The following is a 16,406-nucleotide window of genomic DNA, read 5'->3' on the forward strand; positions in this document are numbered from 1 at the left end:
TAGCCTCATCTTATTCTTTGCTCCACATCCCACTCCAGGTTCTGAACTCCAGCCACATAGCCTTCTCTCAGTCCCTCATGATGGCCGTGCTTTCTCTGCCATTGGCCTCACACTCTTCTCCCACCCACCACAATACTGTTGTGTGAATGCCTGCTCATCTTTCAGCTGTCAGCTTAAATATAACTTCCTCAGGAAATCCTTTTCTGTTCTACCTAACTAGGTCACAGATGTCTACTACTGGCTTCCACTGAAACTATATACATGTCCTTTAAAGTGCTTATGAACAGTTTACTTGCATACTTATTTAAGTAACTATTTGTCATCCCTACCAGACATTTGATTTTGTGAGAGCAGGAGCTGTATCTGTTCTTATTCACCACAGTAGCCACAGCACACAACTTCTGCCATAAAGTTGATGCCTGATAAGTATTGCTAAATAAATTAATTGACTAAAATATATAGATGCACCATATTTCTTCCATTTTCTCTGTATAAGAAAGATATCTAAAATTTTATATATAAATTATCACCCTTGGAATAAAACAAGCCTGAAAAAACATCATTTCCAGATACATACCACAACAAAATCTAAGGGAGCTAGCCAAATTTAAAATCATAATATGAACCTCTGGAGGTAACAGCTTTCTGACTCAGGACCAAAAAAAAAAAAAAAAAAAAAAGTATTAGGATATTTAAAACATTCAACATGTACTCACATCAGGAGCTCTAAGATTTCATTTAGGATGTTTTAGGTATGGTCCAGGCAACTGTCATACTCTAATCCAACTAGAATCCCTAATATTTAGCTTGTATCCTATGCTGAGGAGTTTTATTTTGTCCTTTTGGTATGTAAATTTACCATATTCTAAAAACACAGTTTTCCTTCATATGTACTACAAATAACTCAAGTTTATCCTTTCAAAAGCCAAACTGGCTTTTTGTACTACTTTTAATTTCTCAGCATTCTATATGGAACCATATTCAATGCTAAAGATATTCCTGTCATCCTATACAGAAGAAAATGAAATTTTTTAAAAGTCTTTTTTTAACCTCTCAGGATCATTATAATTAGTGACCTTGACATAAACTCTTAGGAGCTATTAAAATGTATGTGACTCCATGTTGAAGTTTGCAGATTATACTTTTGAATTCCTTTAGCATTTTTTCATATTATTTAAAAGCCCTCTCCATTAGCCTGATAGGTATCAAGCTCTGTCCCTACCACAATCTTGACCACGTGTATCATTAACTAGAAAGTTCCTCCAACGAGGTATCCTGCTACTGCTGAATTCTAATAAAGTGTTTACTGCTAACACCCAAAGGTCAACAACAACAACAAAAAAATCAAAAGCATGTTCATGTATGTTCAGGACACTGCAACCTTCTTTTCCTTGATAGATACCTTTTCTCTCCCAACTCCTTGTAATTCAGTACATACAATCAGTTCCTGTGCTTAGGTTTGTCTCCTGTTGAGGGCATGTTAGCAGACACCCCCAGGTAAAGTAAATCCTAAATCAGTGTTATATAGTTTGGCTTTGAAGTATTCCATATGAAAGTATGTAACACCTAGTTTCCTTGTCATATCTCCTCTTTGTCTTGACATGAATTACTTTGTCTTCCCTTTTAGGCCCTAAGGCTCAGGATGTGAGACTTGATAATTCTTCTGACCTCCATTTCTAAAAATTTACCATGAATTTATTTCCCAATCAACCTTAAAGTCCTATCTACAGTTCAGTACCCCCCAAGATTCATCCTTTGTAGCCCCTCACTGGCTCTATTACCAACCTTTCATTTCCCTTACACTGACTCTATCAACAGCCCTGTCAGTTCTACCATCTTGCTGATTATAGCTTTAGCAGTCAGGTACCACAGATATATATACATAGATACATACACACACACACACACACATATATATATATAAATATATATAAATACACAGAGATTTAAGTTATACATAATACAAATATACAAATATTTATAATATATAACAATATTTGTATATCTATATATTTAAAGCTTCTATTTCATAAGCGAGAAAATTAAAGTACAAAAATGAAAACAGTGATAATATTAATAGTTTATGAGACAGAGGTATTAAAACATTATAGTAAAATTCCCAGATAAATTGTAATTGGAATTCCAGATGCAAAAACATGCAATTAAGAAGAGCTGATGTTTTCTGTGCAAGCACATACACCAGGCATTAAGCTAAACAGCTCATAAATATTACCTGATCCTCATAACAATCCTATAGGTTAAGTGCCTTCATTTCATCCACAGAAAGGCAGAAATTAGAGAAAATTAAATGTGGGACAGTGAATGGTAGAGCTAAGATTCATACACGAGTAATTTGACTACTGAGTCTGTGTTTTAAAATATTGAGACAAAATGTATTCCTAATGAATCTAAGTAATTTTAATGAAGGTCAAAAAATTAGGTGAAAACAGTCTGCTAAACTTCAAAACAACTATCTCACATTATACCAGACTAGATAATTGTTTTAGTTGAACTATATTTTCTAATTCATCCTTATGTAGTAAAAATAATAATAATAACCTGGCAGCTACTTGCATTAACAAGTATAATTATGTTGTTTTGATTAGTTGCTGTTCTGATGAGTCTCTCTCTTAATTTTGATCACTGTAATAGAATCTGCTTTGTTTAGAGGCAACTTCTTCTGGCTTAACAGAACCATGATTTTGTTTAGAGATCCCAGCCCTAAGGAGTACATAATGGCCATAATAATTGATTCAAACCAATCATGAAAATATAATTTTCCTTTTGCCAGTCATTGTCTAGGAGTAAGCAGATGAAGCAGTTCGTGTCTCTGGTAGTGGGGTTTCCAGGAAAGATTTTTCTCCCTGATTAAAAAACAAAACAAAAGGATAGAGAAGGCCTCCCTTCTTACTTAAGATACTATTGAGTGAGAACATAATATTTAGAGGAGAGGTAGGCATCCTACAGAAAGGCAAGTGTGGAAAAGTACGGAATTCTTGTAATCTCCCAAAGCCACTGAACCAAACCTGGGCCTATTCATATACATGATAAGTAAATGACAACGACAAAATATTTCCTTGTGTTAAACTCACTTTTAATTGGATATTTTATTATTTATAGCTAAAAACCTCCTAACTGATAAGGACACTTAACATATTAGTTTATCTGAGCCACATTGCTATTGTATATCATCTGGATGTATGTTTCCTTGTGATACTCTTTAAGAATCTTTCAGGCAGGTTCTATCAGCAATCCCTCCACTTTGAATAAACCAATCAAATATTTTATCAGAAATTTTCAATCTTAAATAACATTGCCACCAAAAAGCTCACTAACTTTTCACAGCTTCATTTTATACTTGTTTTCTCAGCTTAGTACACTTTTCTCCTTGTAGATCATATCATTCCCATCACATTTTCTCAGAGATTTGGCAGCCGAATTTGAAGAACACGACTGTTTTCAAACTGGGCTCTTCAGTGTCCTAGGTTTCTGTGGACGAGTGGCCAATCAGTGCATTATTGCTTTTAGTTAGCTTATATATTAGGATCCCACCATTAAAACAATATGGAAATCTACATTATTAAAACAATGCACAAGACATGGTATCATGGAATCTGTCATGTCCACTGTCCCTAGACCTCAGAAAAACTGCTCCACTCATACTTTTTTAATGAATGGGAAGAAATGGTTAATCATATTTTCTACCATGACAAATCACTCATTTCCAATGATAACTAATACAAGCCTGGGATAAGCACCTTTCTAAACTAGGACTGTCAATCCCTATGGTAGATTGTGATGGATGATGTGGCCTAGCTCATAAAGATAAGATAAACCAATCAGAATATCAACTTTGGGAAGTCAATATGGAAGAAAATATGCACATATATATGCACACATGAACATAAGTCAGTTGTAATGGGTGATAAAGACTAAAGGAGTCAAAATGACATTATGTAGAATAAAGAGTATGACAAGTCATAGTAGATCACAAGAAAGCAAAAACTCAGAGAAGCCAGAAGCCATGGGATAGAAAAACATCTACACAGTAAGCAGTGGACAGCAAGAAGAAAATAAAAACAAGTAATTAAAGAGTAGGCCGGGCGCGGTGGCTCAAGCCTAGCCTGTAATCAGATCTTGTGTGTGTGAGTACGGGCGGATCACGGAGGTCAAGGAGATTCGAGCCTCCTGGGCTATAAACACGGCTGAACCCCGTCGGGTACATAAAATCTACGCAAATAAAAATATCCGGGTGAGGGTGGCGGGCGCTGGAATGTCCCAGCCTACTCGGGAGTGCTGATGGCAGGAGAATGGCGTTAAACCCCGGGAGGTGGACCTGCTCAGTGAGCTGACGATCTGGCAACTGCCACTCCAGCCTGGGGCGACAGAGCTGATGACTCCGTCTCAAAAAAAAAAAAAAAAAAGGTGTAGATGCATTTCGTTGATTGTTTATGGCAGCATCACTTTTTGAAGAATTGGGATAGTTTTGCAATGGGTATCAATGTGTATCTGGTATAGTGCATATAACTAATAAGATAGCAAAGGGAGATAGTGCAGACCAAGCTAATGGCAAAAAGTATTAACTGTGTATTATTTCCAGGCTCAATAGAAATTTGTTTTACTATTTTTTAAGATTCAAATTCATACCAATGAAAGAGTAAACATATAATCAATCAATTACTTCAAGAACTCACTGAATAATATAGAAGAAATGGCAAAAGTAGAGTTCAAACTCTGAGTTCTGCAGGAGCTTGGGCACTCTTCCAGCAATATGACCTTTGGTCTATCACTTCATATGGCAGATATTACTAGTGTTCATCAAATATTGACCTCCATTCCCCTGCCCCCTACACATAGTACCTACTCACTTCCCATAGTAGCCTCATAACTAGGACTGGTCAATAAAACATGAACAGATGTAACTGTGCCATTTCTAGGTTAAGGCGTTTGAAAGCTCCTGTGCATTCTCTGGTGTCTTTCACCAAGCTCTGACAACTGTGAAGGACATATGTTGGCATGGCAAGACCAAACATTAAAGCCAGCTAAATTGCTGTTAACACATGGAGGACAACTGTCTTGGAGGATAGCCCAATTCTGTGGCTGAATTTTCTTAAAGAAGAAATAGAATTTCATTGTATTATGGCATTTAGATTGAAGTTGTTCGTTCAACTGTAGCTTGTACTATACTGATTAAAATACATAGCTTCTCATATAAGTTTCCTAATTTGAAAAATTATCTATTCACCTCAGAGTAGAGGCTGAAATAAGATAACATTTACCAAATAATTTTATAAGGTTTTTTGTAAACATCTATATAAAATCAAGGTATCTACAGTATACATAATGACAGGAAAAATAATAGTTCCTTTAAACAAGAATTGTAAGTGATAATACAAGGTTAAAATTATGTCATACATTTTATTAACATGTAACATATATTAATAATGTGAATTTTGTTCTATGGATTTCAGTAATTAAAAAGTTAAAACTAAAACTATTATATTAACTACAGGAATAAAGGCATGCATGGAAAATTACACATATGCTCCTATGTATGTAAATTAATTAGCACAGAAACGCAGAGACAGTTTATCTTTTGGATGTTTTGCTTTACTATTGAGATGACTGGTGAATGCATAAAATTACAGTATAACTAAAGTCAAATCATAGTATATATTATCACTTTTACATTACAAAAGCATAATACAGTTTGGCTATACAGAAAGAATTGACATTACATGCCAATCAAAATCTTACAACAGTCAACATCTTCATGTTTTTCTACCAATTTTCAACTCTATACCAACTTCTTCTTCCAGAAAATAAAAGGATTATTAAAGAATATAGTAATAAAATCTCTCCAAAATGCCAAGGAAAACCTGATTTCTTAAGAAAGTGATTTCAATTACTATAAGATTCTCAATTTATGATTTAAGTATTTCTGTAGATATGTTTTATACCATACTAACAATGCAAATTACCAACATATCTTTCAACCCAATTTCAAAATTTATCATATTTATCATATTTTAGAAAAGATCAAACCTAAGTAATTTTTTAAATGTAGTCTTCACCAAAGATAAAATTAAAATCAAATGCAATAATATAAAGAGAAATACCACAATGGGCACTGGAGATCATGACAAAAGAACTCAAGAACTTTGAAGAGTAGGAGTAGAGGTGACACTCAAGATATTTAGCTATTTAACAACTGGCAGGGCATAAGGACCATCTAGTTAGAACAGATGCTTGCTGTAGCAATGGGTCCAGGAACACTGGTAGAGTGTATTGGTAGATACCACCTGAGCATTGCTACCAGTTGATAGTAATGTTCAAATGCTATTGATTTTGTTTTCAGAAAAACTTTACAATAACTCACCAGAAGCATCTCAATCTAGTTTCTCCATTGTGTCCCACATTCAACCTCTATCAATTACAGAGGAACGCATTTTCTGGTTGTACTCTAATACCTCTAGGACTGCAGTCATGTTAGATATACATTGGTGAATAATCTACACATTATCTTGGGTAAATACATGCAAATAATATACACCTGTTAAAAAAATTGACTTCTCTGCACAACCATATATCATGAGGTTCCAGTATGGAATTGAAATGAATTAAAATGACTACATTATTGCAGGATTGATGTTAACACCTCTCTCACATAGCTACCTCACATTTCTAATCTGCATTTACATGTTTTGATTTCACATACAGTATTTCTTTTCTATTGTTTTCCTTTCTCTTTCTTTCTCTCTCCTTTTTTCCTCCTCCTCCTCCTCCCCTTCCTTTGCCCTCCCCTCCCCTCCTCTTCTCTCTCTCTCTCTCTCTCTCTCTCTCTCTCTCTCTCTCTCAATCTCTCTCTCTCTCTCTGTCTCTTGGATCTCATCTGTTTCTGGGATGCAGGGGTACGAATGCAGGGGTATGAGCTTGACTTCCTGGACTCCAGTGATTCACTTCAGTTTCTTGAGTAGCTGGGGCCACAGGTCACCATAACTAGCTAATTTTTTCTTTTTTTCTTGTTAGTAGAGATGAAGTCTCACTATATTGCCCAGGTTGGTCTCAAACCCTGGATTCAAGCAGTTCTCCTGGCTTAGAATCCCAAAATGCTGGGATTACAGGTATAAGCCACCATATCAAGCTGATATATTATTTCTTATTTCTTTTTGATATTAATTCACAAAACACGTGAAAATTTACTATTTTCTAAATAAGGGCATAAAGAGCAAACAGTGTAGAAAAGAAGATAGAAACAGAACCAACTATTATAGTCCACTGGAAATAATGTCATAATACAGGTGTTCTCAAAATGGTCTGGAATCACAGAGACTTCCCAGTAGAGTACATGTTCCATTTCATCTTCAGAGACAACCAGGAGTTAAACAAGAGAAGAAAGAAAGAATGCAGAGAATTCCACTCCTTGAAAAATGTACTTCCATAAAAATATAGTTTGCTGGAGATTGGAAGACAAGATAAAATAAAAAATGATGGTCAGTAGTCCCAGCTACTCGGGGAGGCTGAGGCAGAAGAATCGTTTGAACCCATGAGGTGGAGGTTGCAGTGAGCTCAGATTGCACCACTCTACTCCAGCCTGGGCGACAGAGGGAGACTCCATGTCAAAAAAGAAAAAAAAAAAAAAGAATCTGATTAAGGAGCTAATTAAATACTAAATTAAAGAGTATGAACATTTATCCCATGAAATGCCATAGAATTGTGCTATCCAATAGAACTTTCTGCAATGATGGACATATTCTGCATTTTTCTGTCTGATACAGTTGCCACTAACAACATGCGATTATTTAGTCCTTAAAATGTGGCTAGTCGGCTGGCGAAGTGGCTCACACCTGTAATCCCAGCACTTTGGGAGGCCAAGGCAGGCAGATCACTTGAGCTCAAGAGTTCAAGACCAGCTTGGGCAACACGGCAAAATCAAATCTCTATAAAAAATACAATAATTAGCTGGGTGTGTTGGCATGTGCCTGTAGTCCCACCTACTTGGAAGGTTGAGGTGGGAGGATGGCTTGAGCTCGGGAGCAGAGGTTGCAGTGAGCTGAGCCATATCTTGTCTCTAAATAAATAAATAAATAAATAAATAAAATGCAGCTAGTGTATCTAATGGACTGGAATTTTACATTTTATTTTTCATTAACTTTTGTTTGTTTGTTTGTTTGAGACAAGGTTTTGCTCTGTCACGAAGGGTGGGGTGCAGTAGTGTGATCATGACACACTGCAGTCTTGATACCCTAGGCTTGAATGATCCTCCCACTTCAGCCTCCCAAACATCTGGAACTTACAGGCCTGTACTACCATACCCAGTATGTGTATACACATATATATTACACACACACTATATATACACATACACATATACTTCCATACATATATGTGAATGTATTTTATATATACATACACACACACACACATAGTATAGGCAGGGTCTCACTATGTTGCCCAAAAGCTGTCTCAAACTTCCTGGACTCAAGAGATCCGCCCACCTTGGCCTCCCAAAGTACTGGGATTACAAATGTAAGCCACTGTGCCCAGGTAACATAAGTTTTTAAATAGCCACCTGTACCTAGTGGCTACCATATTGGACAGTGTGGACATAAAGGACTATAAGCACACACATAGTATGACAGATTTACATCTCAGAGGGAACACCATCTGTTCAGTGTGGAAGGTAAATTGTAAGAGAGACAGGTGAAGTGGAGAAAAGTTAGAAACAACAGCACAATAATCTAGTGATGTGAACCTAAACTAATGTAAGGTCAGTTGAGCTCACAAAGCAGTAATGTAGTCAAGAAATATTTAGCAATTGAAATTGGATGACTGTATGTGAATCGTAAGCAAAAGAGAGACATGGGATGACTCAGGTTTCTAGTTTGATAAATTGTGTCGATGATGGTGTTATTCACCCTATAAAGAGAGTGCAGCAAGATTTGTCCAGGGATAAAAATGATTGTTTCAAGCTTAAATTTGAAAACAAGTCTGAATTATCTATCCAGTAAGAAGTTGGCTAGCTATACATGCCTGTAACTCAGAAAGTAATTAACAGCTTAGAGGTGACCATTAAGGAAATGAATTTTGGATCGATCACCCAGGGAACATGGACAGTGAAAGCAGAAAGAGTTAAAGGGCCCAGAAAACACTATCAGTTGGGAGGTGAAAGTCATTCTCTTCCACAAAAATTCAATGCATCTCATTGTATTCTAGGAATCAGACTAGGCCTTTAGGGACCAAAGATGAATAAAATAGAGGCCCTGCTCTCCAGACATTAGCTTGTAGAAGAGTGCTAATTAGGAAGAAGAGTTCATGGAATAAGAAATTCATGAAGAAGCTGGGCATGAAATACTCAAGGAGGTAAGAAGAAAACCAGAAGAGATGTCTCAGAAGTCAAAGTAAGAACCAGTGCACTGAGTACTACAGAAAAGAGGGGGAAATATCCATGAAACTGAGATAATGTGCTTAGTAATCATCTTCTGCATGATTAATTATAGAGTGGTAGAATTAGAAGCCAGACCACAAAAAGCATAAAAGAATGAAAGGAATGGAAATGGGAACACTTCAGTGGAAAATCTCTCTCTTGTCCTATGATAAGAGCTTTATTTAGATTCCCTCCTTCATGTCTTCTTAGGTATCTTCCTTTCCCGTATCTTCAATATTTCCTTCTGTACTGGCTCTTTCCCCACTCATGGCATTTAAACAAGACTGGATAGTCCATTCTTAAATGGACCCCTTTCTATAGCTCTCATCCAATACTTCTCCCTGCCTGCACAGTTAAGAGTGAAATGAAATATATCCAAGGAGAAAAGGTCAACTGAAAATAGATTGTTACAGGGCAAGTTTGTAAAAGATTTATGTTGATTAGAGATAAATATTTCAGTCTTCTATACAAATATAATAGTTTTTGTTATGCTATTAAGTGACTTTTCAGATGACCTTGTCTAATAGGAATGATATTCAAGAGTAGCCTTCTCCAAATAGCTTGATCTCTTGCTGCCATATTCACAAAAGTTTAGTTTATTACCACAAAAAGCAGTGGTACTCCTTCACTAGATAAGGTCCTTGAACACAAATATGATGTCTTTATTATCTTTGAAGTCCTAATATTCAGAACGGTTTGAGAGATGTAACAGTTATTCAAATTTATCAGAAACAGATTTGTGTGGGTTTAAAGGTGGCCCATATGATAACTTGTCAAACTACTTCTTTACATAGTCCACATTCAGCATTGTCCTACAAATCTCCTGAGCCAGGGTGTCATAAAGCAAATGGCTATTGATGTGGTGAGACAAAGATCTCCTCAGCTCTTGAGATCACTAGGCAGGGTCTATGGTGGATAGTATCAGGGCAAGTAGTCTCATACATTTATCCAGTATAGATATCAATGTCTATGTGTGGTATTACATGAGCAAGCATTACTCTGGCCTCAACACCCCTAACAAATTAGTATTTCTCCACTTTTACCTCCCAGAACTGCACATATAACAAATATAACTTAAAAACAGAGCATTCTATCATTTCACACTGACTGCTGACATATCAGTTATATCATCATCTTGGTATTTTGGCACCTGACCACATAGCAAACTAACTTAACACTTCAAAATATTTTAGGTGTATGAGCAAACATTTTGTGAAGGGAAGTTTCATCTTTGAAAAAAAAAAAAAAAAAAAAAAAAATCATTACTTGAGAACTTGTGCTTGTTAAATACATTTCCAAGTTTCTGGGTTTCTTTATATATAAAACATTTGACATACACTGCCTAGCTAAAGCAATAATGGCAAACCAGTACAATTTACACATGTTAGGAAAACTCCACTTTCCAAGGAGATATAAACAATTATAATGGAAGTTCCATGAAGGCAGGGGCTTTCCTTGTGCACTACTAATCCTCATCACAGAACTTAGTAATGGCATGGAATAGGTGGTAAATAATATTTACTGAATTAGTGACAGTCACTAAATACATAAATGGTTAAATAGTCAAAAGTACTCCTGGTTTTGCTTAAATTAAGTGATTTCTATGGATGTTTTATAATTTTGTAAATAGGGCTGGAACCACAGGACTTCTAGGAGAAAAAGAAAACTTAACTCATATTCTTAAGTAACCAGACAAAAGAGAAATGGTGATTAAACTCATATATATAAATCATTAGTGACTTGCTCCACTAAGGTGGAAATATGTGTGACCATATTAACAGATGTTTCTTTCAAATATTACCATTCTCTGACTATGTCTAGCAAATCAGGAAAATCTTTGGATGAGGGAAGGAATGTAGGGAGTTGAGGTAGGAAACAACATTATTTCACCTTGGCACGAACATGATGATCAATGTTAACTCACTTCTCAAAAAGGTAAAATTTGGAGATTTAACATCCAACAAAATCATGTTTTAAACAGAAAGGCACCGGGCATACACTATTGACTTTATTTTTCTCCATAAATAAGCTAGCCATCTTTATGTGCAATATCACTTTAAACTGGTTACTTTAAATGATCACAGGAAGCAGCATGATGGTTGAACATGTTAGGTAAGTTCCAGCAGAGCTGGGTTTGGGCAGGTCCTACCGGTGCACCCTTGGGCAAGTTATTTAACCTTGCTCAGCCTAAATTTCCTCAGTAAGAATGATAGTACCTACTTTGAAGGTTTTTGCAAGAATTTCAAACTGCACATAAAGTATGCAGCATTATATCTGACACATAAATTATCAATTATTAACTATCAGCTATTAGGATGATAAGTAAAAGCTCAAAAATGATCTTTCAGTTACAAAGTATGGTTCTTCAAAAAAACCTAATGTAGTGTCTTAGCATATAGGGCTAGGTAAGCATTCAAATTAAATTAATATTCTGTATTTCTTATATACTATGTGTTAACAGGATGTTCATTTTAATGCCCTTTCATAGCATCCTTTATGTACTTATCTATGTGATTATTTGGTTAATGCCCCTCTGCTCCTCTAGTATGTAAGTGTTATAGATGCAGAACTGTTTGTTTTGCTCCAAACTGTATCCCCAGTGCACAGTACTGGTCAGTTGAATAAATACTGACTGCTTACAAAAAAGCTAACATAATAAATTTCAGGCTCATCTCCACCATATGAGCATGAGCACCATATTTTCTTGAAATTGGAAGAGACTTGCTAAAGAGCATAGGTTTTTTTTTTTTTTTTTTTTTTTTTTTTTTTTTTTTTTTTAAATATGGGGTCTCCTTATGTTGCCCAAGTTGTTCTTGAACTCCTAGCCTCAAGTGATCCTCCTGCCTTGGTCTCCCAAAGGGCTGAGATTACAGACATGGGCCACCACACAGGGCCCCAATTGACATCTTTTTTTTATTTTTTTGTTTTTGAGATGGAGTCTTGCTCTGTTGCCCAGGCTGGAGTGCAGTGGTGCAATCTTGGCTCACAGCAATCTCTGCCTCCCAGGTTCAAGCCATTCTCCTGCCTCAGCCTCCCTAGTAGCTGGGATAACCTTTTTTTTATTTTAGTAGAGGCAGGATTTCACCATGCTGGCCANAGAAATTCCCTGCTTTTAAGGTAAGAATCATTATTCAGTTATGACAAAATTGCTTTATATAATTACCATATGTGCTCAAACTAACAGCCATCTAGAGTGATTTCCCCCCATCCTCGCTCCCCGGACTTATATATTTTACTATGAATGTCCTACTGAGAGGAAGAAAATAAAAGTATTAATTGAAATCTTCACATTTCTTTATTCTGTCAGTAAATAGCAATTATCCTTAAATTTCCAAATCCTTACCACGGACCTGTTCAGCAATATAATACATGAAGAGTGCTCATCCATTAGGCAACTGCTTATTCAGTGCCCATCATATACTGCACATGATGTTCAGCACTGAGGATAAAGGGGAGAATAAGACAGAGAAGTCTCTTCTCATAGAGATTAAGTGTTCATTTTAGGAAATCTACTTTGTCCCTACTGTGTTCCTTGAATATAAATATACATATGTTTTGTATTTCTACAGTGAGAATATGACTGTTCTTTGGAATGTTTCCAGACTCAAAAAGGAAGTTATTATTACCTATGTATTCACTATAAATGAATTAGATTAACAAAACTATTTGAAAGTCTCATGTGGTTCGATGTAATAAAATTTTACAAGTAAAATATTTTTCTGCATCACCTCAAATCAGTTAAGAAAATAATGATTTTGGCCCATTCTTCTTGCTTGGCACAAATAACTAATTTCAGTGCACTGTCACACATAGTTTGAAAATGGGAGCCAAAATGAGCGTTCACCAAGATAATGAAGAAAACTACAATCTGGAAGCAAAAAGTGTGAGTTCTGAACACTGCCCAGACACTGTTAGCATCATTCAAGCTTTGGATGCCAGGCAGCCAAGTAAATGTAGGACTTGGACTGCATGAATGTGTTAGATGCTGGTTAAAGAATGCAGTTTTTATTAGCCATAGTTCAGAATTTGGCTGTTAACACACATCATGTTATCAAGTCATGCAATAGGATCAGATTGGAAAGATTGTATCTGTCCAAGTTTTACAACAATAATGACAGAAAATCAAGGTAATAAATATGTGTATTTAAAATTATTAAAAAGGTGGAAGCAAAAGGAAAAAAAAAAAGCAAGGAATATTCCCCCCAAATTATCATTATACCTATAATTTACATTTTAAGAGATACAACACTCAAGGGGCCATGCATTTTTATAGAAAATATATACAGACAGCAGTAAATAACAGTTATATAGTGAAGGAAATAATTTGTTTCAATATTCTTTAAACTTTCTTTATATTAAGAAGAAAGTTTCAATTTGGTGGCAATATGCTTTTAACACTTAGAGTGCAGATTTGCTGGCCTTTGTGAACCAACAATATCTAGCTCAAATAATATTGCTTACACCCGTGGTTTTGGATTTCCTTACATTCTTAAAATTGTTCAGGAACCCAAAAGAACTTATATTTATGTGAATTACACATGTCAACTTTTAACATATTAATTAAACCTGAGAAAACCAATACATATCAACTGATTTAAAATAATAGTAAACACATTACAGGTTAACATAACCTTTATGAAAACAACTATTTTCAAAAAAGAAAAAAAACGTAAAAGAATGACATTTAGATTTTATTTCCAATTCCCTTTAATATCTGGCTTAAAGTGATAGGAGTAGATAAAAAATAGAAATAAAAAATAGGAAACAGATAGATTTTTATATTTACTTCTGCATTAAATCCTTTGCAATGTGTTGTTTGGTTGAAGCATATAAAGTAATTCCATCTTCACACAGATATACATTTGGAATGGAAAGAAACATTGCAGTAGCCCTTTTATATTTGAGCGGTTATTCCTTTATGATACTACTACACCAAAACTTGACAAGCAGTTTCTTAAAGATTAGTTGCAATGTGGAATCTGAAACAATATCAATGAACTATTTGTACCCTATAAACCTGTAACAGAATGTATTATTTTGAAAACAGTTTTAATACTGTAGGTCCCCTGAAGAGGTCTAGTGAAACTCCCAACTGTGTGGTTGCCTGGCCCACATGTCAAGAACTACTGGCTTACACTATTTTTTAACCAGTCAAGTGATGGTGATGTTGGTTTTCCACTCATGATAATAACGACTTCTTTAAAAGGAAAGTTTCACTTTAAATAATCAGTTTAAAGAAATATGTTAAATTACAATACAGAGGGTAATTATGGGAAAAACGTGAAGTAATTTTGAAAACAATAAATACAATCTGCAAACCTACCCTCTACACTTATTTTATAACGAAGGAAACTGCTAGACAGCTTTCCCTCACCTTGTGTCTTTGCTGGCTTCTAATGATGAGGTCTTGGCTCTGTATGTCAAATCTTCAGGAAGGTGATTCTCAACTAATTAGGTATAAGTGAATTACTTAGGTGGCAGATTAAAGGCCAATACTAGGAAACACTGATAGTAAGAAAGAACTTTTCTTCTCCTGAATTTTATAAAAATAAAATATCCATAAGGCACCCCCATATTACTATTAATCCACTCAAATATATATTGATTTCCTATTAACTGGCAGCACTGTACAAATAATTTGTAAGACTCACAAACCTACTAAATAGATATCATGTCTTTCAAGAGTTTGCATTCTGATTGGCACAATTTTGACCAGTTGGTATACAAAAATGTAGACTAGAAAAGTAGAAATATTACAAGACAGAGTAGTCAAAATTCTAGGGAATAAAGATTATCTTCACTTCAGAGAAAGGGTGTCCTTTGAGGCTGACGTGGGTCGTAGGTCAGATGAAGAGATTTGGAGGTAAGGCACTAATTTATAAACAAAAGGCAGCAATTAGTTATAGGTTTAAATTGCTCCAAAGGTAACAGGCTTTTAAGAAAGTCAATGTCATATTCTTAGGCACGAGTCCCTGATGCTGGGGAAGGGGGAAGGGGTCACAGAAGTCAGCCTTGCTGGAGATCACTGGCCTGCGTATCTCAGGTCCACGGGGGTGCCCCACCGAGGCTTTGCCTCACCTGACCGTCCTGACCACGAAGTACACCAGCACCGCGCCGCTCACCACCATCAACACGGTCAGGGCCCGCTGGGTCATGGGCTTGTCGCCAGGGTTGGGGTTCACAGCAAGGCCGCCACCCACTGAGCCTTCCCGGGCCTTCCCTCCGTGATCGTCCGCCTCAAGCCCGGCCACAGGGCTGCTGCCATTGCCTCCCTCGGAGCCCCGCGGCCCCGCAGCTTCAGCCAGACCACGGCCCGGCTGCTGGGCAGCGGTAGGGCCCGGGGGCAGAGGCGGCAATGTCCGTGGTCTAGGGTCAGGAGGCCCAGGACCTGGCGCGGCCTCGGCTGCCTGCAGCAGGACTGCCAGGGGCCCGCTTAGCTCAGGCAGCAGCAGTAGGAGGAGGACGGAAGCCAAGAGGTGGCTGAGACAGCAGCAGCACTGCGAGGCCTTCATCGTTCCCGGACCGCGCTCTCACCACCCGGGAGCCGCCGGGTCCGCCACCCTGGCTCCAAGAAGGACCATGGGCGCGGTGGAGAATGAAGCAGACGTGACCAAAAGCCAGGGAGAGGCCCGGTCGTGGCAGGTGGCAGAGGCTATAGCAGTGGCAGCTGCCTGGAGAACCGGAAGTTCGTACATCTCAGCGGCCACTGCTGCTAAGGACGCCTTCGGTTGCTAACTGGTAGGGGCAGGGTGCACTTGGTGACGTCAGAGCCCCAGCGCCCAGTGCGCAAGCGCACTTGTGTGAAAAACGAGGACGTGAGCGTCCTGGAAGCTTTGCTCTTTTCACTGTTAGTGAGGAGCGGTCAAGGATGCGTATTAAGAAAGTAAGTAGACAAAAAGAGATTGTGTAACATGTACAGCAACTCTCTCATGCAGGAACCCAGAGAGATTGGAAACTCATAATCTGAATTCATTCGTGT

At 37.1% G+C, this 16,406-nt stretch overlaps 1 protein-coding gene across 1 annotated transcript in view; it reads right to left on the reverse strand.

The window, feature by feature from the left end:
• Positions 1–16,164, reverse strand: part of FAM174A (family with sequence similarity 174 member A) — a 48,822-nt gene extending 32,658 nt beyond the window's left edge. Inside the window, exon 1 of the mRNA XM_017854247.1 lies at positions 15,506–16,164. Coding sequence (XP_017709736.1) covers positions 15,506–15,939 — 434 coding nt within the window. The 5' untranslated portion in view covers positions 15,940–16,164. The remainder of the gene's footprint in view (positions 1–15,505) is intronic.
• Between the last annotated feature and the right edge of the window lie 242 nt (positions 16,165–16,406).

This window comes from Rhinopithecus bieti, unplaced genomic scaffold, assembly GCF_001698545.2.
Source record: "Rhinopithecus bieti isolate Rb0 unplaced genomic scaffold, ASM169854v2 scaffold_1930, whole genome shotgun sequence".
NCBI lineage: Eukaryota > Metazoa > Chordata > Mammalia > Primates > Cercopithecidae > Rhinopithecus > Rhinopithecus bieti.